We start from the raw sequence: 27,624 nt of genomic DNA on the forward strand, positions 1-27,624 counted from the left end.
TGGGCTTTTTATAAAATCCTGGCAAAGGCCAGATAAGGATATGACTGACTATACTCCAGGTGCTGATAAATACTGCTAACTGGCTAACTAAATGACACAAACAATGTCTGCAACAATACTGTAATTTTAACATTTTTCCCAGAGCAGCACAAAGTTATGTCTGAGGGGTTCTCAGAACCATTTTGACAGAGCTGACCATGGTGTTTTACAGCCACAAATTGTGAAAAAGGGCGATGGGATTTTTTTTTTAATAGCGGCTTGGGACCTGGCTTCAGTGGGATGAGAGAAGGGTTGGGTGAAGTTATGGCTGTACTGAGTTTTCAAAGCAAGATAAGATAACCAGCAGAGCTCCATTTAAGCAGGATCATCTTCGGGCAAATCGCAGTCGTGTCATACAATAATGTATATGTCAAGAGGAGCCATCTTTAACATCATGGCACTATAGGGAAAACAGACACACCACATCAACAAAGAGGAACCAGGGCTATAAATTCAACAAAATAACAGCGCTGTGGCCAACTGAGGACACTGAGATTATGTCCTTGGTGATATTTCTAAGAACTGGGGGATTTAATGACATAAAGAGGAGTTTAATTCTATACTTTTATACATTACATGTGTTTATTTTATTTTTTTTAAAGCCTCATTCTAATACATTTTAATGCTAAATATCTTAAAATGTGACTGAAATAAATCAAAATAAAATGGCTTAGTATTTTCTACCAGAATTTTATACCTGGCAGCACAGAGAAGACATTGAAACAAATAAAAATCCAATTAAATTTAAATGTAATTAAATTTACAGCAATTATAATTAAACAGTTAAACGAATAATCATCACTACCAGCTGCTCCTTTGACACATTTTTCACATTGTCATTTGATACATTATTATACAAATATTGATTAAAGTTGCTTTTAATAGTCTTTTAATAAAATTTGGGCTTTTTATCAAATCCTGGCAAAGGCCAGATAAGGATATGACTGACTATACTCCAGTTGCTGATGAATACTGCTAACTGGCTAACTAAATGACACAAACAGTGTCTGCAACAATACTGTAATTTTAACACTTTCCCCAGAGCAGCACCAAGTTGTGTCTGAGGGGTTCTCAGAACCATTTTGACAGAGCTGACCATGGTGTTTTACAGCCACAAATTGTGAAAAAGGGCGATGGGATTTTTTTTTATAGCGGCTTGGGACCTGGCTTCAGTGGGTTTGAGAGAAGGGTTGGGTGAAGTTATGGCTGTACTGAGTTTCAAAGCAAGATAAGATAACCAGCAGAGCTCCATTTAAGCAGGATCATCTTTGGGCAAATCGCAGTCATGTCATACAATAATGTATATGTCAAGAGGAGCCATCTTTAACATCATGGCAACATAGGGAAAACAGACACACCACATCAACAAAGAGGAACCAGGGCTATAAATTCAACAAAACAACAGCGCTGTGGCCAACTGAGGACACTGAGATTATGTCCTTGGTGATATTTCTAAGAACTGGGGGATTTAATGACATAAAGAGGAGTTTAATTCTACACTTTTATACATTACATGTGTTTATTTTATTTTTTTTAAAGCCTCATTCTAATACATTTTAATGCTAAATATCTTAAAATGTGACTGAAATAAATCAAAATAAAATGGCTTACTATTTTCTACCAGAATTTTATACCTGGCAGCACAGAGAAGACATTGAAACAAATAAAAATCCAATTAAATTTAAATGTAATTAAATTTACAGCAATTATAATTAAACAGTTAAACGAATAATCATCACTACCAGCTGCTCCTTTGACACATTTTTCACATTGTCATTTGATACATTATTATACAAATATTGATTAAAGTTGCTTTTAATAGTCTTTTAATAAAATTTGGGCTTTTTATCAAATCCTGGCAAAGGCCAGATAAGGATATGACTGACTATACTCCAGTTGCTGATGAATACTGCTAACTGGCTAACTAAATGACACAAACAGTGTCTGCAACAATACTGTAGTGTAAATACTTTCCCCAGAGCAGCACCAAGTTGTGTCTGAGGGGTTCTCAGAACCATTTTGACAGAGCTGACCATGGTGTTTTACAGCCACAAATTGTGAAAAAGGGCGATGGGATTTTTTTTATAGCGGCTTGGGACCTGGCTTCAGTGGGTTTGAGAGAAGGGTTGGGTGAAGTTATGGCTGCCCTGGATGCTGGAAGCAGTAGACCGGTGCACTGTCATCCACACACTACGCCTCCGGTGCCTGTGAGACCGTGTGGTGACCTGTCCACAGGAGGCGCTAGCTGCTCAGACATCAGCCGGCCGTCGAGGTAGATCTGCGGCGTGTAGATCTGCTCGGCACCGCGTCGCCCACCGCGCATCTACCCGCCGTGTTTCTGTGTGGGGCGTTCATCTCAGCAGCGTCGCACCTACCCACCAGCTCCAGGAATGGACTGACTTTCTGGCTTCACCAACACTGACAAATCCACTCTGTTTCTCCAGGACTCCTGTGTTCAAAAGGATAAGCGTTCAGAGTCTGGGAACATTTCAGTTAGAAGTTTGTTTGTTTTTTGCCGTCTGAGCGACAACACAGACTATTTGCTGCCGTCGGACGAAACGGGATTCAACGTAGACGAACCCGCAGACATTTTGTTATTTCTGAGAATTACACCGTTTTTTTCTTCTTACTTTCTCATCGGTGTAGTCGCAGCTGGCCGAGGAGCGCAAACTGAAAGCTTTGAAGGGCCAGCACGAGACGAAGGAAGAAACCATTACCTTCCGCCAGCTAGCTTCATCCGAAGCACCGCTGTGTGCATAACGTTATTAATTTACCCGCGTTTAGCTCGCATCGCTGCCGCTGCCACTGGTGCGTTGAGAAGGAAAGCTCGCAACAGCGATGAATCATTTTGACGGACAGCTTTTGAAGAATTAGCTAGCTTAGCCAGTGAGGAGCCGACACTGATGGTGGTTTCCTGTTCACAGATACAGTAAATACGGGGTCGGGACAGGTACAGCTGAATGGTCTTGAATCATCCGGAGAAGACACCGACTCTTTCACCTCTCTAACGGCGGCAAAGTGCATCTCTTATCTTAAGCTTAATTTTTTTGTTTTTTTTGGGGGGGGGGGTTTGGGGGGGGAGTGGGGGTCGCTAGCTACCGTTAGCTAGTCATCCTGCTAACGCTGGACAGCTCCTGTTAAAGGCTGGGCTAGTTTTGGACAAAGGACCAACGCAAGGAAAAAATACAAACGCAGGGCACACAGTTAATCGTGTTTGGGAAGGAGAGCAACAGACAAGGAACTGACATGATGTTTCCACAATCAAGACACTCAGTAAGTGCTTTTTAATGTGACATTTATCAAGAAATTAAGTGCTTGCTCCAGCTGGTTTGTCAACGCAGGTTAGTTAGGCAGGGAGATTACGAATGCAACTTGTTTTTTGACAGCATGCTTTAATTCAGACAGAGCCATTATGAAATGTCGGGGATTTTTGGACAATAGTAACTAATGTTGGTTTCTAACTGCAGTGTTTAGTCCTGGCAAGTTCTGCAGAAGATGTCACATGACATTATAGAGAGAAAATATATTTTTGTTTTGGCTTTACACTGTCCCAACTTTTCCCAGATGATGGCATTGAAGCCATCCTCCAAATCCAGCAGCTCTAATGAATGCTGTCCTAACTCGCAACCATCTGATATTTACACCCCTGTGTCAGTTTAGTTTCAATTGGCTGCATTCTCCAAATTGCCAAAACCAGATCTTTATTAGCCGGTGTCCCCTTATAACATTTCTCAGAAAGGGAAACAAAACCAAAGTGTGGTTGTTACGGTCATCACATGGCAGCTGAACCACTCAGCATGCACTGTACACTATCCTGTGCAGGTGGGTGTTTTTATGACTGGAAAAAGCGCACATCTCTGTTCCCCTAAATCTCAAGTTTCCATGGTAACAGAAACTCAGTCCAGGGCACGCATTCATCAGTGATGAGGGCTCTCAGCCCATTGGTTAAACATTTATGTTTAGTGACTGGCAGCCAAGGACTCAGATTAAATAATTTTAGTTATTGGCTGGTACACAGGCTTAAAATGACAAACGGAGCCAGCTCCATCATGCATGGTCCCAAAAGAAACCTGCCTGAAACTCAAATTTGGCGGCCTAACTGTATTTAAACCTCCTAGTTTTGGTTGACATTTAACTTTTCTCCTGCAAGGGCAACTATAACAAAGAGGTATTTGTGTAAGTGCTGAGCAGGTATACACATCAGCAAGAAGGCTGTTGTGTTGCCAGGCACTGTGCCCTTTGCTTTTCCTTGGCAACATCTTGTCGCCTCCACTAGTTCTTTTACTGTTGAAAGGGGAAGAGTTGTTTGCTGAAGCTAGAACCTGAATGTCTTTTGTGACATGAATGGTTTGCCCTTTGGCAGTTAGTCTGTGTGGCTGCTGATATGTGGGAGCAGGATGCGAGGATTTAGGATCCTTTGGTCGCAGCCTGGCTTGTCAGAGGAGTGAAATCCTGTATTAGCGGTGCATCCCACAAGTTTGAAGCTGATTATCTAAAAGGATATTTATTTTTTTATTTATTAGAGCACCTCAACTGCAAATCCAAAAGCCCACTACAGTTTTAGTGGTGCTCCCCTGACGTCTATCCTCAATAAAATATCTCTTACTGAATAAAATCTGATGGTGAAGACCCACTGAATGTAGTGCAGGGCGAAGATCACACTTATTCATTTTCTTATGGGATGTGAATTATTTCTCTCAGTAAGTATTGTGGAATAACACGTAAAATGAGACTGACCAGTAATGCAAAAATAAAGGGTTTGTTGGCTTTCACTGTGTCTCAGCCACAGGTCACAGCCAGAGTAGTGCTGTGGTTTTTTGTTTGTTTTATTTCACAATGGACTATTGATTTTCACAATGAAATGTCCGGTTTGTTTTTTATTTATTTTTTATTTTTTATTTTTTAACAATTTAATTATATAAGTAAATTTAGAATATTCGTTGACAACCCTAAAGTAGAGTTGCACATTTTTAATTATGTTCATGCAGTACTTAAAATATTGGGGAATTACTGGGACAAGTTGCCACTCTAGACGCCCTGCTTCCAAGCTAGCCCTCCTTTCCTCCAGTTGAAGTGGCGAAGCAGTCACCTCCTGATGTTGTGAGAACTCAGTCACCTTTTCCAAAGTGAGAGCAGCTGGGCCATCCCACTCCTGTCCGCCTGCCTGCCTGCTTGTCTGATAGGAGGTTGTTTATCTAATCCAATTGAGTGCCTTTATGCAGCCCGATTGGAGTATTAACACCCAACACACAGGATTAAAAATGGGGTTTGGGAATTTAGCATGTCTCTTCATTGGTGCTACAGCTGGTTCAGTCTTAACCCACCACAACCTCCCCGCAAATACACCTGTGTACTCACTTCCCACCTTTTGCCATGGCTTGAAACAGAAATATACTGTCACTTCTCAGCTGCTGCTGCTGCTGCTGCTGCTGTCACAGGGGCCTGAGGATTGGGAGAATGTGTGACACCCATATAGATATGAGTGTCAAAGATAAGGAGCTGGAGGATGAGAGAGTAACAGCACTGCATCATAATGACAGATGATGGATCTCTCAAACTGACTCAGTCACCACTGAATATGCTTTTGTTTTATTTTTCTTTGTTCACACTGTAGTAACATTAGCGTTAAAGTTCTAAACTGGCATATGAAGTGAACAAAAGCATTACATTTCCACTATGGATATGCACAATCAAGGATCCTCTCATGCATGATGCTAATTTACAGCAGCGGAGGACTTGCAGAGGAGGCTGTATTGGCAGTGGTGGTGATGTGTGGTCACGTTGCTTTAAAGTACTGTTGAAGCAATTCTTGTGTGAATCATAAAAGCTGTTTCCTTTAGTGGGACACTCTAGGCAATTTATTTTGTTAACCTAAAGTGTATGTGAAAGGGCCTAATGGCAGAGGATAATCAGTTTTTAGCTGTTTCATATTCAGACACAAGAAAAGGTTTTCCTTTCCATCACTGGGCCAGTCCATTTTACCACCATTTAGATGGTTGCTGCTATATTTCCAGAGATGCACAGTATGGGTTCATGCCATTCTTGAGTTTAACATTGTGTTTTAATTATATTGGTGCATATTGTGTGTTCAAAAGTCATGGTTATGCTTAGTGTAAGTGCTTACTTTTTTACTGGGATTTATATTTTTTAAACTATATTGTTGTTATATCTAGAAAACAAAAATGACAAAGAATGATTTTGTTTATTTTAGATAGTTGTCCCATTTAGATACAAAGAAGACCACGGTTTAACAGGGATTCATGTGCCTTTTTTCTTTTTTTTCAATGGGTGCATTTTAATCCACCGTCATTATGGGTTATGGGCACAGTTCATTGGTTTAAGAGGAAAAAGCCTCATTTGATAGTGGCATATTGCCTGACCCAGTTCATAGCATTTCCCATATTGTTCAGGTGTTGATTAATCCTAATGCAGCTTCTACAAAGCTGGCTGTGGCGTGAAAGTGGAGCAACAGAAAGGCCTGGTGCCATAGCTGGAGAGTAACACAAGTAATATGGAGGTGAAATCTCTCGAGTCCCTGGAGCCCATGCTCAACTGTGGATGGCCACAGGTTGTACGCACGCACACACAAACTCACACTGATACACACACAGACACACTCCCTCCTCCTACTGCTTGTCTCCCTTTATCATGCGTTTCCTCCCAGATCTAATGTAGTGGTGGGAGGGTCAGGGGCAGAGGGTGCACAGGCATTATTAAGCCCACTTGAATTAAAAGAACAGCCCCCAGCCTTTCCTCTAAAGCCTCCAGCTGGGGGGAGCTTAATCCCCACGGTCCCCTGTCTCGCCCATTAAACAAACTCCCCCCCCCCCCTTCCGCTATGTGGCTCTGCTGCAAACACACACGTGTTCATGTGTGTGTGCAAGCAACAAGCCTGGCTGTGTGTATTTGTTGGTGTGGGTACTTGACATTAGTGCGTGCATACACACAGACACACAGCAGAAAGCATGAGTACGGCATAGAACGCACAAATATGCACCTTGGCTCTCCTCTCTGCTGGTAATTATTACTCTAATACATGCATAGAAATAAAAGGATTTTCCCTTTCACTGATACATCAACAACAAGGACACACACACACGCAAACACACACACATTCTTACCAGCCTCAAGGGTCTTATCTGCTTTTTGTATCTGGGGAACAAATTGAATGTGGGGCTTGACACACGCAGGCCGGCAGATGTCTGGGTCGTTAAGGTTAGGCCAGCTGATTAGCATGACAAACGGACGCCCCCCCCCCAAAAAAAAAAGAAAACACTCCCACCAAGCAGGAGGCCCTGCTTTTGAGTGGTGGAGTTGAGGCCATGGTTCACAGGTGATGTTGATTTTTGTGAGGGGCCGCAGTGGATGATTGTCAAAATGCTTTGGGGTTGTTTAAGAAGGAGGGGTGTAGATTGGTGAAGCCCTTCTCTTGTTAAACAGACACATACGCACTGACTTGGACTCAAAGAGATACATATGAATACACATTCAAATACTTTGACTTATACCTTCTTTATACAGAAGACCTGTGCACCCCAGTATATGTACTTCTTCTTATAATTTTTTTTGGGGGTGGGTATTTTATTCCTTTATTAGATAGTGCCAGTAGAGAGATGACAGGAAATTGGGGAGAGAAATGCTACAAAGGTCCCAGGGGAAGTTGCAGCTCATCATCAGTGTCTTAACCCCTAAGCCACAGGGTGCCCCAAGTATATCCAATTCCAACCTGTGTTTGACTTATTACATGAGACTGTTGTTACGGGTCATCCAAAATGTAGTGAAAAGTTTTGGCTGTGCGCCTCTTGTGGACTTGAGCTTAACACTCGAGGTTGCAACTGCCATCCTGTATACTGTGCATCACTGCCAAATAACTGAATTATATAATGGGTAATATGGATAAAATCTTCGATCTCAGTATGTGTTTTTTTTTTTTTAATAGTCTGATATCAGTATATGTTGTGATATGGTATAATATCTGAAAAATCAATAGAGAAACTCTTAATAACTGAAATAACTATGTGTTTCTCGGCTAATCCAGGTACTCGTCACACTAAAAAATAATGCAACGAGCAGCCCTGCTCACTGGATTGCAATGTTGCCCAAAGAGCCTAATAAACCAAGAGTTATTAAAGGAATTCCTACCAACAGTATGGAAAAATCTCAGACAGTTGATTAAATTTATATTATCTCACAGCATATATCGCTATATTGCCAAGCCTAGGTACTGAATAATGCTCAGTTTTAGTTCAATTTCTTTCTTGTTTGTCATGCATATCTCTTTTGCCCTTTCTCTCTTTCTATCGAATTTTTAAACTAAATGTTGTTTAAACTTCAAAATATCAAATGAAATTCCCATCCCCAGGTTTTGACCCTGATTGGGAGGAAAATGGTGTCACTTTGGTCTTTGGTATTAGTCCGTTCAGTTTGTCATACATACACCATTTGATTCAGCAGCTTTACGCCATATCTGCCGAGTGGCTTTCTGGTTAGGTGTTTACATAGCAAACATGATGAGTGTAGTGAGTCAGTCAAGATTCTCAGAGATGCACACCATACATTTTGAAATGTTTTCAAAAGTATTCTCTTTTGAGAACATTTTCGCAAAGTCCAGTGTTTGGTGCACCACATTATACAGCTTTAGATGGATTAGTGTGGATCTACAGTAGCTAAAGCAAAACAGACACACATGCAGACACATATACACACACACTTTCTGCACAAGCCCTTTGGAGTTCACAGCGTACACCAGGGCAACCTCTGACTTGATGGAAATACTGAATCAAGGCGACAGAAAAATATGTCACCACTCTATGAATGATGTAGTCCCCTGCTGGGCCAATCAGTTAGAGAACTTTCACCTTGTGGTTATTTATTGTGTTGGACAGAAATAACTGAAGAGAAACCTTCATGAACTATTTAGAAATGTACAGAGTAGATGTCATTAAGAGATTATAAGAAAACATAAACAAGGAGTGACAAAATCATACGTTGCAGACCAGGCCAAGCAAATACAGGATAGCTTATTGTGTGGTGTATCTCTGTCTTCAGATAAAACATACTATAAAAACAAATTAAGCTGAAAGGTTTTCACAAAAATTTAAATATTAAAAATATTTAAATTTTTTTCATGTAAATATAGCATAGCAAGTAGGGTGTCTCCTTTTAAACGTTGATGAAAATATGATTTACAAACTGAACTATATGTCCACCCGTTTGTCCTCTTGGGCAACTTTGCCTTACATAAAGTACTGAGCAAATTCAAGAGAGAGAACGTGAATATAAATAAAAACAGATGTCAAAGGAGTTGTACCAGGTTTTTGGTTTTGCTCAAGTCTGCAGGGGCCACAGATGTGAATATGTGTATGTGTGTGTTTCTGCGGCAATTACAGACAACGTGTGCATATCGATGAGGGGGTGGCATGTTGTATAGGCTGTGATTTTATAAATTCATAAGCCATTGACAGCTTTGTTTGTGTGGGATGGCCTTTTGTTGTCTGTATACATTATTCTCTTTCAGCGAATGTGCAGATTTGTGTGTGTGTGTGTGTGTGTGTGTGTGTGTGTGTGTGTGTGTGTGTGTGTGTGTGTGTGTGTGTGTGTGTGCGTGTGTGTGTGTGTGCGTGTGTGTGTGCGCGTTTGTGTCTACATGACTGAAGGATGTTGTGCGGGAAGAGAAAAAAGTAGAATATTAATGAGTTTGTGCTTGTGTGTCTATATGCACGTTAACACACGTAGATGAGAGCTCATTGGGTGGTGTGTGTGTTTGTGTGTTTTTGTGTGGGAGTAAACGTAGGGGGTGTGTGGAGTGGAGTGGCTGCATCAGTATTCAGGAGTGTGTGGGGGTCGGGAAGGAGGGAGGTTTGGGGGGGGGGTTACAGCACTTCCCCAGAGCAGAACGGTGCGATGGGCTGGAACAAAGCAGCTCGATGGGGGGCTGCTTGATTGGCCCGGCCTGGCCAGGGCCTCTAGACCTGCCAAAACGAAAAGCACTGCACCAGTTCAGACAAGAGAATTAGCTGCTCTGTTTGTGTGCATAAGAGCAGTAAGGCCTTGACTGGAACAATACATCACCTCATCCCCACCAAGATCCCATTCAGACACCATGAGGATTCACAGCAAGGCCATGAAAACCTCCCTTGCTCAGCCTGTTTGTTCGGAGGGGCACTGTGAGATGGGCTGCTTTTTATCGTGTTGCATTCATGTTGGTGCCAATACATGTTGGCAGGTATTGGCACCACCCTACTGTGAGGTCGGCGCCCTGCCAGTCCCAAGTGCAACCAGTCCCATCCCAATTAAAAATGCTTGATATTTGAACGGGTGACTCTCAGGCAAATGAAATTTCTTCAACCTTAGCGGATATTGAGACCAAAAATAGAACAGTGTTTTAAAAAATGCTAGGGGCTACATTGATGTGGGCATACCGCTATAGATATCACAAAGAAGATTAGGAGGTAATCGGCAGAGTTACACTGTTCGTGTCATAAACTATTCTGCCAGGAATGTTCACATTTATTTGGCAAAAAAAAAGCAGTATGCTGCTGGATGACAAAGTATTGCGTTGTTTACCAGATGACCCTATGTTTTTTCTGGCTGGAATCCTCAGCTTTATTGTCTGACTGTGTCTGAAGGCAAAAGTCTTCCTAGTTGTTCCAAAAAGCACAGTCCAAGGCAAGGTGAAAGGCCTGCTGTTGCAGAGAGGGGCGAGACGCGATAATTGTTCAGATATCAGGATAACTGCCAACATCTTTTCTTGAATACATTTATAGTGTTGCACTCACTTGTACATATGAATAACAACAGAAGTAGTCGTGTGTAGAATGAAAGAAGATAATGCCAGGGAGAAGTTAAAATTCTGTTTACTTTCTCGCTACTGCACTCCTGGCCAGTCGCTGTGTGATGTGGACATCATTGTTTTGGAAAGTTAAAAAATGCGGGATGCGTTTGCACTTATTCTGACTTAGGAGAGGTTTGGTGGAAAGGGGGCTTATGTATTATTGACAGTCTAAACACGGCATAAATCACGCTGAAATTTCATTATACTGTATCATAAGGTAAAGATTACATTGGGAGTCATTAGCAAATAATCAAAATTAAATGACTTGGATCGTAATCAGGGGAAAAAATAGTACTTACTTTTAAAACTTTTAATATGCACACGCAAGAACTTTAGTGCGTCACCTCAGTTGAACAAATTAAACAGAAGTTCCACTGTGTCAGCCACATACCGGAATCCAGCTTTCTGCTTTCATTGTCCACTTATTTGTTTCGAACTTTGGGACTAATCTTCCTTTCGCGTCTCCCTGTCTTCCCTTCTTCGCCGGCTGTTGTAAGTAATAACCTTGGTTTTTACAAGCAGGCATCAATCATCTGCACAACCGTACTGGGTGTAATCTTAAAGCCCCCCTTCTGCGTAGCTGGCTTTAATCTCAGCCACGGTCTCCAAACCCACAGCCATGTCGGCCTCACCACTTTCCTGACTCTTGAAAAATTGCCCATTTCCCTTGGCTTTGCAATCTCTGCACTCTTTTCTTGTGTGTTTTTGTGTCGTGTTATGGTATGCTCTCCCTCACCTTGTGTCTGCTATGTTTGTGTACATAGCTATGTGAATGTGTGTGTTTGTAGGTAGAGTCTACTACATTTTTGTGCATTGATGTTTGCAGGGCAGTGTGCCTTAAGTGTCATGTTTGTGTGTGTTTGCACTCCGCGCTTGGCTGGCCTTCCAAAGGGGGTCAAGATAGTTGTGCAGAGTGGGGAGGGAGGGCGAGCCATGCCAAGCCTATGTTTGCAAGGGCACTTCACTTGAAGTGATAAAAGTAGAATAATCCCCTTTAAAGCATCTTAACGAGGTCAAATCTGTTGGGCTTGAGGGAGGTGTGTGTGTTTGTGTGTGTGTTTGCACTCCGCGCTTGGCTGGCCTTCCAAAGGGGGTCAAGATAGTTGTGCAGAGTGGGGAGGGAGGGCGAGCCATGCCAAGCCTATGTTTGCAAGGGCACTTCACTTGAAGTGATAAAAGTAGAATAATCCCCTTTAAAGCATCTTAACGAGGTCAAATCTGTTGGGCTGCGAGGGGGAGGTGTGTGTGTTTGCACTCCGCGCTTGGCTGGCCTTCCAAAGGGGGGTCAAGATAGTTGTGCAGAGTGGGGAGGGAGGGCGAGCCATGCCAAGCCTATGTTTGCAAGGGCACTTCACTTGAAGTGATAAAAGTAGAATAATCCCCTTTAAAGCATCTTAACGAGGTCAAATCTGTTGGGCTGCGAGGGGGAGGTGTGTGTGTTTGCACTCCGCGCTTGGCTGGCCTTCCAAAGGGGTCAAGATAGTTGTGCAGAGTGGGGAGGGAGGGCGAGCCATGCCAAGCCTATGTTTGCAAGGGCACTTCACTTGAAGTGATAAAAGTAGAATAATCCCTTTAAAGCATCTTAACGAGGTCAAATCTGTTGGGCTGCGAGGGGAGGTGTGTGTGTTTGCACTCCGCGCTTGGCTGGCCTTCCAAAGGGGGTCAAGATAGTTGTGCAGAGTGGGGAGGGAGGGCGAGCCATGCCAAGCCTATGTTTGCAAGGGCACTTCACTTGAAGTGATAAAAGTAGAATAATCCCTTTAAAGCATCTTAACGAGGTCAAATCTGTTGGGCTGCGAGGGGAGGTGTGTGTGTTTGTGTGTGTGTTTGCACTCCGCGCTTGGCTGGCCTTCCAAAGGGGGTCAAGATAGTTGTGCAGAGTGGGGAGGGAGGGCGAGCCATGCCAAGCCTATGTTTGCAAGGGCACTTCACTTGAAGTGATAAAAGTAGAATAATCCCCTTTAAAGCATCTTAACGAGGTCAAATCTGTTGGGCTGCGAGGGGGAGGTGTGTGTGTTTGTGTGTGTGTTGTGGGGATAACACTGCAGAAATGGGGGTAAGCCTTGGCTTGGTTCGTGAGAGATAATAATCAAAATCAAATTCCTGGCCCAAACAGGATTAGGCTCTCCTCGCGCTCTAAAGCCCCTGTCCAGAGCAGCTGAAGACACAATCCTATTCCTCAGCCTCTCCACACACACACACACACACACAATCACACACACAAACACACACACACACACACACACAGACACACAAACATATACCACACACAAGCACAGTCCAACTGAGATGTAAGCAGTCAGGCAGTGCTCCAGGAAATACAATCCCCATGCTGCGACTACCCTCAGGCAGGATTTATACTGAGGAGGATGTTTTCCAACGTATCCTGCTGTTATTGTGTTTGAGTTTGTATTGTATTTGGATGTACTCTGCTTGTGTGTCTAAATACTCAACTGGATATATGTACTTTATTCATGTATTGTTGGTGTGTCTAATCACTGTAGTATGGTCTGTGTGGGTAAAGACGAGCCCCCCCCGGTAATCTCCATACCTTCCCATCGCCTTTGTCGACTGATCTATTGAGCAGAAACAGCCTTAGCCTGATTCTTATTTAAAATAGACATTATGGTTCACAGTAGATTTCACATGGATTGGACCAGATGATGAGGCCGGGAAGGGGAAGTGTGTGTGTGTGTGTGTGTGTGTGTGTGTGTGTGTGTGTGTGTGTGTGTGTGTGTGTGTGTGTGTGTGTGTGTGTGTGTGTGTGTGTGTGTGTGTTGGGGAGGGGGGGTGATGAGTGGGCTTTGGGTTGGTGGGTGGGGGATGGGGGTGGGGCAGCAATTTCCTGAAACGATGAATCCCATTTATTCGCCGAAGACTGTCTCAATTGCCTCACCAGCGCACAAAGCTTTTTAATGCTTTAATTACGTCTCAAAGGAGCAGGGCAGAATCAAATTAGAGATTGTCCTACATTTAGGTGCTGTGTGTGTGCATGCATGCGCATTTGTGTGTGTGTGTGTGTGTGTGTGTGTGTGTGTGTGTGTGTGTGTGTGTGTGTGTGTGTGTACGTTCTATGCAAATTTAGCATGTGAAGGAGAGTGTGTGTGGGCCGTTGTATCCTTGTGTATGATTCATGGCTGTGGATATTTGTTCCTCTGGCAGCCAAGCATCATACATAGAGGCTTATCACACCCTACACATGAATGCACAGACACCTATTCACTGTCTCTCTTTTGCTTTAATACACACATGCTGTACCTTTCTCTGTCACACTCACATTGTCTAGGCTATTCCTCTGTAACACAAACAAAATCGTGAACACACACACACACACACACACACACACACACACACACACACACACACACACACACACACACACATTAGCCAAGCCTCTCTCTTGCACATTTTCACTCACACAGCGTGTAGGCACTTTTTTTTTTTTTTTCACAGCAGATGGCATGTGTCACAATATTACGGCAGTATTTCATTAACATTATGGGCATCCATCTGTTGTGGGTTCTCAGGTCTCGAAAGAACACCTTGTTTTGGTCACTGACAGAGAGAGAGAGAGAGATAATAAACATTGTTAGCTGTGTATATTGCATGGAGCTGGAAGAGGCCCACATAGTCTGGGTGTGTAGCAGTAAAAGTATCAAGATAAAACTGTGAGAATCGTCCTTCAAACTCCTGCACTTTTCTTGATGTTGCATCGAGGATTTAGGATATTTTGTGTTGATTAGTACTGCTGGTACACTATACTAAAATGTTTACATCATTAGCAAAACAAAATAATTAACACTACTGTTTTAAGATTGCCATGGTGGATTTAGACCCTGTCCTTTCTCCTGGGTGTAGGGGTTCTATATTTGATGTGTTTTTAGTAACAAAGTCCTGTCTTAAATTATCCCTGATCCCTTCCCATCCTGTTAGCAGGGTTGTAAGCTAGAGTGTACTCTAACATCACCTCCAGCCAAGTTTGAAAATTAATGCCAGAAATCAGTCAAATATAGCCGCATATGAGCTGGGGTCCGTAAATACATCCTTTTCACTGTAAAGTTCTGATCTATGTTAGAAATCTATTTTCCCCCACTTGCCCTTAGTGCAGAATCTTCTGCCTGAATGAGAGTGTTGTTGTCATAATGATTTAGTCCATCAGAAGTAGTAAACTGAAAGTGTAGAGTACAAAATAAAGAGTAGAGTACAAAGAAAGCCCAAACAACAGCCGATGAGCATTAATAAATAATCCACAAGACAAAACTATCCTAGAAAATCTCAACCACAGCAAACAACATTTAGAAACATTATCAAACTTTGGAGTCATAGAAGGGCTGATAAGCAGCAGGTACACAATAGATAATATGTATATGAAAATACAGTGCCATCAGAAAGTGTGGGTACCCCTGGTCAAAATGTCCTTTACTGTGAATAGTTAATTGAGTAGAAGATGAACTGAACTCCAAAAGATATAAAGTTAAAAGGGAAACTTTTTAAGCAAGATTAGTTTATTATTTCTGTTTTGTACAAGATTAGAGTGATAAAAAGGAAAGGAGCACCAGAGAGAAGTTTGGTAACCCCAAGAGATTTGAGGTCTCAGAAAACCTTTACCAAGGTCTCGGACCTTAATTAGCTTGTTGGGGCTATGGCTTGTTCACAGCCATTGTTAGGAAAGGCCAAGTGATGCAAATTTCAAAGCTTTATAAATAGTATGACTCCTCAAATCTTGTCCCAACGATCAGCAGCCCTCAGCTCCTCTAAGAAGCTGCCTAGCACTCTGAAAATTAAAATAATTGATGGCCAAAAAGAAGGAAAAGGCTATAAGAAAATAGCAAAGTGTTTTCAGGCAGCCACTTTTGCAGTTCGTAATGTAATCAAAAAACGGCAGTTAACAGTAACAGTGGAGGTCAAGTTGAGGTCTGGAAGACCAAGAAAACTTTCAGAACTGCTCGTATGATTGCTAGAAAGGAAAATCAAAACCCCAGTTTGACTGCAAAAGACCTTCCGCAAGATTTAGCAGCCTCTGGAGTGGTGGTGCACTGTTGTACTGTGCAGCGACACCTGCACAAATATGACCTTCACGGAAGAGTCATCAGAAGAAAACCTTTCCTATGTCCTCACCACAAAGTTCAGTGTCACAGGTTTGCAAAGGAACATCTAAACAAGCCCGATGCATTTTGGAAACAAGTCCTGTGGACTGATGAATTTAAAATAGACCTTTTTAGCCACAATGAGCAAAGGTATGTTTGGAGAAAAATCTCTCCAACTGTTAAGCACGGGGGCGGACTCATGTCATGCTTTGGGCTTGTGTTGCAGTCAGTGGCACGGGAACACAAGCTCAGAGCATTTCACTGGTGGAAGGAAGAATGGCTTCAATTAAATACCAGCAAATTCTGGGCGCAAACATCACTCCATCTGTAAAAAAGCTGAAGATGAAAAGAGGATGGCTTCTACAACAGGGTAGCGATCCTAAACACACTTCAAAATCCATAATGGACTACCTTAAGAGGCGCAAGCTGAAGATTTTTCCATGGCCCTCAAATTCCCCCGACCTAAACATCATAGAAAATCTGTGGATAGACCTCAAAAGATTAGTGCAAGCAAGATTGTCCACAAAACTCACAGAACTAGAAGCCTTTTGCAAAGAAGAACGGGCAAAAATCTCTCAAACAAGATCTGAAAGACTCTTGGCTGCTACAAAAAGCATTTACAAGCTCTGATAATTGCCGAAAGGGATATTACTAAGTACTGACCATACAGGGGGGCCAGACTTTGGATTTGGGCCCTACTTTCAGGCCCTTTCTTTGCGTATACAAAATATAAATTTAGTATGTCTCTGTTTGTTAAATTTTTTGCCCAATTATTTAAACTGAGCCACTCGTCTTTATGCAGACTGTTATGTGTCTGCGTTCGTGTCTGTGTGACTAACAAAGACAGAGCAAAAAAGGTAGTTTTGCAATAATAACTTATGTTTGACTATATTCACAGGGCTATCATCACTCCAGTTATACATAGTTAGAATATTGTAATGATTTAGTCACCTTAGGCAACCAAAAGCTTAATGTTATGGTTTCTACAACTTCTCAATATCATATAAATGCCTGTTACCAACCAAATGATGACTATAAAGATCACAACAAAGTGTAACTCAATAACAGTTGTTGTTCAGGAGTTGGGACTGTTATCATATCAGTGATAAGGTCCTCAGAAAACTAAGCCAACACTTAGTTTACAAATGCTTTTGACACTATATTTTGTCAAATTTGAATTTGATCAGTTAGAAATATTTTACTTTTTGCTGCCACTTCCAGAATTGCTAACGGATTGGACGAGACATACAGTGTTGGGGAAGTTACTCAGAAAGGTTACTGGGGTAAATCATATAAGTCCCAGTATGCCCTTCCTGGCCTTTGTTTGCTTTTATGATGTTCTGGCTTTAAAATGCTCTTGCTCTCTTTTTCTTGCCCTCCTTTCCCTTTCCTTGTCTTTGTCTTCTTTTGTCAATCTTCTCTGCCTCCCTCTGTATTCCCCATGGAACAGAATGCCTGACCTGGGGCTGTTGACTAAGAGAAACTTTGGTATTTTAAACATTTGAATACTGTGCTACACAGGGAGGGAATCAGATCTAGGGCAACAACTCTACCCTCTGGCACAGGGGGCAACCTGTATGCAGACACACACACAAACACACACAAACACACACATTGTATTCAGAAACCATGCCAGGGCAGGGTGCAGTTACTGCAGTGTGAGTTGCATGGCTGCCTGTAGCTAAGTGCCCTGTGTTGACACAGGCTCTTTGCGGCACAGACCCATATACCCGAGCTGTTGTTTACTGAGTTTGGTCCATGCCATACTGGCTGGAGAGATAATGGAAAAGGTTATTCTGCTTTACAGTCGGAGCCTCTGTCTCCGAGCAGCAGCTAGGTTTGTGTGGATTGGGGGTTTCTGTGTGTGGTGACAGCATGATAATGTCAGAACTTCTCATGATATTTGAAAGTTTAATGGCTGGGGTCACTGGGCTCAATACTGTTTTGCAGAACTGTGTTTTTTTGGGTTTTTTTTGTTTTTGTTTTTTGAATGACCTGTCAGCCTTTCTCTATGAACCTTAATGTTTCTGAATTTCCCAAGTGTAGTTGTTTTTGTACATAATCTAAAATACTTTATCTATTGTCCAAACTGATATATAACACAATGAGTATGTCTATACCCAGGGAATCTTTAGTAAGAATCCCCAACCCCTAAGCATGTAAAAGCCGAGAACTGCCTACTGAACCACAAAGCAAAAAATAATTCAGCCTTCGAAGCAAGAGGTGTATTCCTACAACCTGAAGCAATCCTGTTGCTTAGCATATTCTCTGGCCATGGTTCTGTGAATGCGAAGCAGTCTATTTGTAGTTAAAAATGAAGCTGAGCAACATGCTGTGGGGGGCAGGGTACAAAGCGACAGGTCATTCCCAACAGCAGCGGGCCAGCTTCCCATAAGTGCTGCAATCAGATTTCTGAGGGGTTTTAATGCCTGCTCAATTGTAGTAGGAAAATGTCGATGTGTTTGTTTTTTTTTTGTTTTTTTTTTTTCCCCCCCCACCTGACCCATTATGCAGCCTGCTGAGAAATAATGAGATTTTGTCCCTATTTGGGTTTGATGCTTGCCGTGCTCTAACACACAACCAGGCCATCCACCGCTGCCTGGGGAATGTAGTGTGGACAGAATTACAATAAGGACTAATAGCAACATTCAGGCTAGGTGAAAGAATGATGATGTAGATGGCTGTACAAGTCCCAAAAGAAGTCTTTTGACATGACATGGGTGGCATTTGGTGCAGAGTTTTATCCAATATCGCTTTCAATGAACATGTATAGTATGGTAGGGTCCACTATGAAACCAATAACTCTTACCAGGCTAGTGCTAGGCTGCACAGGACCACAGTGGACATCATGGCAATGCTGTGAAGTAGGACCAGTCTTTGGTACTTAGTTCCTCCTTGTGTTTCCTTTGCATTTTTACAAAAGGGAACATTTGCATATACTGTAAGTAATTAAAATAGCAGCAATGGGACAAACCTTATACTTTCTATGTGCTGTTAGGTAAGCAAATGACAAAAGCTGCTGCAGACAGACAGCAGAGTGAGGAGTGTTGCAGACGTTGTTGATTTTCTTTTTACATTTAAGCTGAATCCAGGGCACCGCTGGGGTCATCACAAGCTGGTGGCGCCTCAAAATCGTGTCTAGCTTGTCAAACCACTTTGTAGTTTTTCGGTTTGCTCCACTGCACGCATTGTGATCCTTTATTATGTCGCTGTTTTATCTTTTTATTTTTCCCTACACTTTTTGGCTGTGTGTTGTATCCTCAGTTCTGCCAGATACCTGACAATGTTTCTTGTAGTCATTCTTGTTGTGATGTGACAAAATATCTGCTTGACCAGTCACATTCAGCAACACTCCGGGCAGCCCCTCAAAGTACGCGGAACTTGCATTTAATATTACCCCCTGATCAGTGCTGAAATTTTGTTCTAGAAACTTGTTCCCATAAATTTGTTTAGAACAGGTGAAGCAAAGCAGAACATGAGACAAATGACTACATGTTACATTGTATTTATTAAGAACAGGGATACAAAAAGTGCTATTAGTTAGGAAAAAAACCAGAATCTTTGTATGTATTGTGTCTGTGTCTCTTGTTTTGCTTATGGCAGGTGGGCCAATTTACCTATTGCCATTTTTTGGAGCCACATATATTAATGTTACATGGGTGATTCTGCAATATATATTATGAGACAACAGATTTGTACACCTGAGAGAGGTTTTCCTATACCTTTTAATATGGAGGTATAATGTCTCTGTTTGTATCAGGCTATTGCAGGAAATGTTGCAAATCATTGAACAGAACTGCTTTTATAGGAATATTGGATTTAGAGTATTTTTGTAATTTTTTCTGGTACATTGATTCTTCAGGTATGTTTTAAATCCCTGGATTAGCTACTAGTAGACATTCTGATTTGGTTATTTCATGTAAAAATGTTTCTAAAGTGACTTAGAAGAAAATTAACTATATCACAATATGTATCACTATAGAGATACATATTTATACCATTGTTGGAAGATTTTACCATATCACCTACTGTTGCTCAAAACATGCTTTACAACAAGCATGCGAGCACTGCTTGTGTGAAGTCGCAATGTGGCACAGAGAAGGATGACGTCAAATAGAGAAATTAAGAGGCATTTTATTTGGAGCTAAATCGTTTCAACACATCAAAGGGCTCAACACAGTCTCACCCAAGTTCCCTCTAATAATATTTATAATGTGTGTTACCAGCATGATTTATTCTAGCTTGAGTAAATAGGTTCACATGTTGCCACCTAAACTGAATATTGGAGTAAAAATAAAGAATATTGAAACAATAGCACACGTTAGATTATAAATTTGACTCACTCATGTGGCATCAATGAATTGGCTGTTGTGGCTCACAACATATGCTATTGTTCGTAACGGCTGTGGGTAATAACTTTTAAGATTGCTTTGGCACTGTAAAGACACTGCCAATGCCAGACCAAGGACAGAAAGAGTCTGAGTTATGTTTATAGAAGGTTAAAAATGGGAGTGTCAACAACAATTTATGGCTAATTGTGGCTATGTGTGGTTTAGGTTTCTGTGCAGGCATATAATTTCACAGTGATTGAGATATGTAACAGAACAGCATATATTCAGGGATTTAAAAATCTGGCAGAAATAATGGGTATGTATGTTCCTGCTTTTTGCATGCATGGTTTTAGTCTTGAATCTTCACAGGGTTTTATGCATTTGGCCCCTTGTGTATGGAAACATACTTGGCAACCAATTTCTTAGTAATACCACTGCTCATTGGACTGCGTCAAATTGAAAACTGCTTGAATTTATGTTCATGTTTTTAATTATTTCTCTCACTCTGCTCCCATTCTTACTCTTACTCATACTCCTTCTCTTTCCACTTGGTTCTTACTTTTTCTTCTTTTCATGTTTTTCTCCTTGGCAGGCTTCATCGCAGCAGCTGAAATTCACAACCTCTGACTCCTGTGACAGGATCAAGGATGAGTTCCAGTTCCTCCAAGCACAATACCACAGGTGCAAACACTTTTATGCACACAGACACATAAACACAGGGAAACACCAAGTCGAAGCATATATGGCAGCCTGAGAAGCATACTTCTTTGTAATAATGAGTATATCTCCAGGCTATACATGTCACTCAGTGTTTTTCTTTATAGAACACCTATTTGTAACAGTAGCTACAATGTTGAATTGCTGAAATGAACTGCAGTGTGGCTGCAAGAACCTGCCATATTTTAGCCAGACTTTTTCAAGAATTAATTTCTCATCATGTTGTCATATACAGTTACAATTGAAAAAAAGCCTAGACTTCCACTTCATTAATCCCTATTAAATGCTAAGCTGCTGTAACTTTGGGTCAGTGTGCAGCAGCGCAGACGAACATGCAAAAATGTATGTCTACACGCAAGCACAATATTCTACATGTATGAAAAATAATGTTTCCAATAATAAATTAATAATGAATAAATATTTACTTTGATTTAAATGGACAAGTTATTTCAAGAAATTTCCTCTGGAAATCAACCGTTGCTTTTCAGCTCAACACAACTAAATAACTAAAATAGGAGTCCCAGAACTGAGTCTCTGTTTCCCCTATTTGTGTACCTAATTGCAGTAAGTAATTATATCTTTAAAATCCCCAGACTTGTAACATAAAGCTTTGCAAAAAATGTAGCTTGAAAACGAGGGACATCTCAGTAGTCGACTGTGATAAAATAAAGATATCTGCCTTTGTTCCTTTATTCCTGAGCTCTTCCACCATACTGCACACTGAAACATCCTTTATTGACTCATACCTAAGTCAATCTCATTGACCTCGGCTATCAATCTTGCTTTACTGCTTAAATACTGCTACAGTGCCAGAAGTCTGAGGCACTTCCGAAGTGCCTGGTCCGACTTTAACTGATCTGTTTGATAGTAGTTATAAAGAGAGGGGACGCCAGAGGGTCTGCATCTCAGCGAAAGTTTCTCTTTTTGAGGGAGTGGAGTCTTTGAAGCCCGCCTTCCTTCCTGAGGAGGTCGGTTTGTTCTTCTGTACCTGTTCTCGGAGAACGTTCCAGAGGCTTGCCTCTGCCGAGACAGGCGAAGGCAGATGAAAGCCTTGCATATTGTGTGCAAAATCCCTGCTCTGGTCTGATCGCTCTTGTTTGCGGGAGATTCTGAAGCTGCAATAATACCCTGTGTCTTTTTCCTCGCCTTTGGTTTTTGTAATTCCCACAACGGTGAGCAGCACCATTTAACCCTCTTTAGAGAGGCAGGGCGCAGTTGAAAGAATACCTTTTTTGTCTGAGCGTACAGAACATGCATACAGTGCCTATTTACTCAGGAGGGGGGCTGGGATGGGGTGGGGTGCCTGGGAACCACAGACGGGGCTTTGTAGCACTGTGCTGCTGCGCTGTGCTTGTCTGGTGCTGAAGCCTTTAAAAGGCAAATGTACCGCAGGCGTTCCCTCGGGTATAGTAGCAAGCATTGTAGCTGTTGCTGTCTTCCTCCTCCCACCCCTTCCTCTCCCCCCGCATCTTCTCTCCTCCCCTCGTTCACATGCATAAATAGATCAGGGAATACATAAATCAAAATAAAGATGACAGCAGGAGCGATTTAGAGACGGAAGAATCGGCAATAAAACTCCATCAAAGTGTCGTTTGAGAGCAGTGGTGCAGGCCCGGGGGCTGGTGAGCACCAATCGGAGGAGGTACAAAGCCAATCCCAGGTAGGCTGGCAGCGGGGAGGCCAGTCGTCATGACAACCCACCACACAGCCTACGCATGAACACAGGGATAGGAGCAAGGGTTTTATGTATGAGGGAAGGGGAGCGTTTTGGATAAGTGGAGGCTGCTCATTCACACGCAGGAAAAAGGCGGCAGAATAAAATCGCCTCTCATCGCCAACGAAAAAAGCATGGCCCATCACCTGGACGGTTAATAAGGTTGGGTATCTGTTGCGTGCCATGGTGTGAACTACCATGATTATCTGACCTGTAAAGTGGACTGACAGTTTTTACATACAACAGGACACGTCCTCACCTTGGACACTTTTTCTCCATGCCTTCCTTACATTATGAAAGCTGATCCATATCTAGGTGTAGACCGATGTCTATTGAAAAAGGCGTTAGCATTTAGATGCTAGCCTCGGCGACTGAGTCAAATATCGGTCGTGCTGCTTTAGAGTAAAATCTTTCAGATGCTCTCGGCAGAGGAAGAACTGTTTGATTGAAATCAACAAAGAGAAACAGGCTAATGAATAAACGATAAGTAAAGACATTACCACACTGGTAATTTCATTTACATTGTGATGCTGATACTAGATTATTAACTTTTACATTTGGAAAAAGGTTTCTCTGCGTTGAGTGTACTGAGAGTTGAGTGTAATTGGGAGCATCATGAGAGCTGAGATGAGACGGGAGGGGATGTTTCTGCCTAACAACAAACAAACAGATTCTGGGTCATTACATGACTGATTTCTGTGTGCTCCAAAATAAATATTTCAACCAACAGTTTCTAAACTGGGGGGCAGGGCCAAGCACCAAGTAGGTCCAAAGTTTGAATCTTCACACCGATCTTCTTTTTTTAGAGTTTGCATGTTAATCTGATGTTTATAAGGAAATCCTTCAGGTCCACTTGTAAATTGCCCCTTGGTGTGTTGTGTTAGCCCTATGATGGGCTGGCAGCCTCAAGGGTGTTTCCCTGCCTTTTTACCAATGCATGCTATATTTGTTTACAGTCCAGAAAATAGATGGATAAATTATTTCAGTATGTGCTGGAGAACTATCAAGATTCAAGATGGGAACTGATGCGAGTGCCATTATCGCTTCTGCTTGTCAGTCCGATTCTTTATCAATTACCTTAACGAATCCTGATCGATTTTCTTTGTGGCAAAAAAGTAGGCCTACAAACGTTTTCAGCATCAGTACAGGCGTTTTATTATCTCTGAGCTAGCTGTAGCAACACTCTGTCTGTCATTAGCTAAAATGGATGAAATGAGAGAATATTTGTACAGCATCAATTTTCATTTAGGTTTTCTTAGCAAAAGAAAAAATCTCCAAAGGATATTTACCCTCGGAAACAGACGTGCTCCTTGGTTTGGAAGCAGTGGCACTCGTGCATTGTGTCAAATACAGTACATTGCATTCCTGGAATTTAGGCCCATGTTGTGTAGAAGGTGTTTCAGCATATTGCTTGTGTTTCCACCCTTACTTGACATTACCGTTCTACAGACAATACAACTAACACCCTTGTCATCTTTGTTCATGAAGTGAAGCCACACTTTGGACCATCTCTTCTTCTCCACCATGACTCCTTGTTGATGCAAGTTTCCAGCAATGTAGACATATGAGTTTGACAGCACTGTTTTGCAATGCGTAACTGTCAGAAAAAAAATGCCTGCATCAATAAAAGGAATTGATAAGCTCGGAGGCAAACAATTCCAGTTCCAACAATTTGGAACCGGTTCTCTATTCCCATTCCTCATTAAGATAAAGTAAAAACAGCAATATATCATACAATACAGTATGTCATCAATACACCAAAAACGATCAGCTGATATATAAAATATAAGCACAAACAAAGCTAAAGCTGGAATTGTACTTTACATATCAAATAAGAACCATAATTATTTATATTGAGTGTCATAATATGCATCAACAACGAAACAAACTCAGAAAGGGATGAAGACCGAACCAAAAACTGAATTTAACTCTAGCCACACAACACTGCAGCTGCTGCAATACTTATAGCAGAAGCAAAATGCTGTTTGTAAGAATAAGCTCGCATTATTGGCCGTTTGCAACACTGTGTTCAGTCTGCCAGTTAAGACTAACAGCGATGAAGATTCAGCCAGCCTGTAATCGGGCTGTCATTCCTGCAGGCAGCTGAGAAGAACATCCCAGCATAAATATACACACACCATCAAACAGGTTTCAGACTTCACCTAAATATGAACCTATTCACTGTGTGCCTGCACATATCTTTATTTGATCTGAGTTTTATCCAGTCCTCACATCGGATGATGCCTTCTGAGACCGGCATGTTGTAACTGGCGGTTTCAATCAAAGGCATCAAGGGGGCTTATATTTTTACCTCTGTTTTTTTCACTCGATGATCAGGCTGACTTGTGGACGCGTCCTCCTTTGTCCTGTCGCCTCGCATAACATCAGCTCTGACATGATTACAGCTAATGGCTGTCGCAGGGACTGGGTCACAGGAAATGCTCCAACACTATATTTAGACTTTTTACTTCACTGCCTCTTCTCTGATTTAAAAAGCAGACATTTTGGCTAGACACATCTCTGGAGTTCAGAACGAGTTTGACCTCCTCCTGTCAATTGACAACTCGCCAAGCTTGGTGAAAACGCTGCTGCTGACTAGTAGAAGTGAGGATGATGACGGTGGTGATGATGATGGAGGTGGTGGGGATGATTATAAAGATGGTAATGGTGGCTGAGATGATGACAACGGAGGTGATGCTGATGATGATGAATGTGGAGACAGTGATGAGGGTTGAAGTGGTGATGAAAGTGATGACAGTGCTGTTGGTGAAAGTGGAGGTAATGATGATGAAGGGTGGGGGGGTCACCTGGTGTCAGCACTTTAGGTGGAAGACTGTCGAGCTGACTAACAAGGTTTGACTCTGTGCTCCTTTCCTCTCAATCTTTCCCCAGTTTGAAGCTTGAGTGTGACAAGTTGGCCAGTGAAAAGTCAGAGATGCAGCGCCATTATATCATGGTGAGTGAAGCTGTGTGTCTGTGTGTGTGCGTGCGTGTGTGCGTGTTGTGCACCAGAGGTGGTGGTTTGTGTATTCTTAAATGTCATTTTGTCACCATTTGATTCTTGTGTAAATTCCCTTTCGGTTGTTGCAAATACAGCACTACAGATGTTGATGTTTATATGCAAAGAAATGATTTCTGTTGTTTTGATGTTTTCACCCAGTGTGCTAATTAATATTCTTTCTTTTCCTGTTCCCAGCCCCCTCCGCCACCCCCGTCCCTTTGCAATGCAGATGTTTTCTTATGTCTCTTTTCCTCCTGCTCATTTTAAAGTGTATCTCTTAAAAGTTCATTGTGGTTTATTACAACTCAGATCTTATTTTCAAAGGTTTGGCCATTCTATGTATTCCCATAAACTGTACTCACCAAGACAGTTGCTGAGATCTTGTAATGCAGTGACACTTAAAGACACAAGTCAGACCGGGCAAGAAACAACAGCAGTCAGTCAAACACCTTTTAAACAAATCCAATTGGTTAAACAATAGGGGTGGGAATTTTACAATTCAGTTTTGATTCTTTTTGTTGAGTCACAATCGATCTCAATTCAACATAGATGATTCAATAAATAGAGAGAGGTCGCTATTTTCATGCTCTTGCTTTAGATCGCTGTGTGCCAAACCGTTTACTCTGGGTTTTAGTTCAGTAAATTGCAATATAAAACACAGCTGGCAGTTCAACTAACTGGCTTTGTCGCTGTCTAACCAAACAGAAAAGGCAGAGAAAAGTGCATGGGTGTCTGCAGCTTTTTTTTTATTTGAAGAAAATAGTAATAATTTAAAAGTATGTTACAGTTTTCTGCCTTTATGAGAATAATGAAATCAAAGTGTACTTTACTGACCACAACCGCTGCTTCTTTTTATCAACTGATCAGATCTGACTGGAAGTTTTGTTATGTGATGCAGTGTGCGGTGTTTGGTCAGCTCACCTTTGTCTTGCAAAGCTGGTTAATGAGTTAATAAATCCAGATGCCTCTGGAACAGTTTCTTTAATTGAAAATGAGCCCTAGATGGTTTTAGTGTGTGTCAAAAGCTCAACTGTGCTCTCCTGACACAGATATACCAAGACTGTCCTTCCAATAAAACAACAGCATCAGTCCGTCTTTCACAAATGTCCTAAAACAACATTTGTTTAAGTGCAAGTGACAAAGCCCTCTAGCAGCCTTAAGAATAGTGACTGTTGTCTGTTGGGAGCAAACGAGGAAGCTGGGTAATGTTATTATAGAGCCACAAAGTCTGCAGGAGGAAGAGGTTGGGGTGGATGGGTGGGCGAACGAAACATTGGACTTTGCCACAGTAGACTGCTGTTCGTTTCTCGTTTCCTACAGATGGTCAATGTCCCTACACTGAACCATGTCGTTTTTCTGCCTAAACCGAACAAGACCTCATCCATATCCTTATCCTTACCTGTGTGTTGTCCTGGATGGCGGTACAAATGACATCATTTGTAATTTGGTCTTGAAGATTTGTTGTTTTGATCTTTTTCCATTCCATCAACATAGCAAAGAGAAACCATAATGTCATAAACATAATGTAAGAATTGATTAATGAAATGTGTGAATTGATTCAGAACAGTTGAAGATGAGAATCAAAATTCTTATGTGGATCTATTTTTTCCCCTACTCTTATTAGCCAAACTTATTTCGAAGAGAAAACTAAGGCACACAGTAAAATTAGAACCCACACTATTTGTTATAAACATCCATCACAGTTTAAAGACCTCCCGTTTCAACTATAGCTGATTGTACTCGCCATACTTGTACAAACACACAGTCCTGTGCAATGAGAGATTTTTGCTGATTTTGGTTGTGCTCACATTTGGTTCTATCGATAAACAAACGTAGATAATATGTGAAAAATGTTTAAAAGCAGTCTGATTGTTTGACTGCTTGTACGTTGCCCTGTTGGA

General features: G+C 41.7%; 1 protein-coding gene across 3 annotated transcripts in view; it reads left to right on the forward strand.

Annotated features, from left to right (window-relative positions):
• Nucleotides 1-3,129: 3,129 nt before the first annotated feature.
• The window catches only part of tle5 (TLE family member 5, transcriptional modulator), a 44,719-nt gene continuing 20,224 nt past the window's right edge, over nucleotides 3,130-27,624 (forward strand). For all 3 annotated transcript variants that reach the window (XM_040128274.1, XM_040128275.1, XM_040128276.1), the window contains exons 1-3: nucleotides 3,130-3,312; nucleotides 20,884-20,972; nucleotides 25,615-25,678. In XM_040128274.1, the coding sequence (XP_039984208.1) occupies nucleotides 3,286-3,312; nucleotides 20,884-20,972; nucleotides 25,615-25,678 (180 nt within the window). In that variant the 5' untranslated portion in view covers nucleotides 3,130-3,285. The remainder of the gene's footprint in view (nucleotides 3,313-20,883; nucleotides 20,973-25,614; nucleotides 25,679-27,624) is intronic.

Source organism: Xiphias gladius, chromosome 6, assembly GCF_016859285.1.
Source record: "Xiphias gladius isolate SHS-SW01 ecotype Sanya breed wild chromosome 6, ASM1685928v1, whole genome shotgun sequence".
NCBI classification, from domain to species: Eukaryota; Metazoa; Chordata; class Actinopteri; order Istiophoriformes; family Xiphiidae; genus Xiphias; species Xiphias gladius.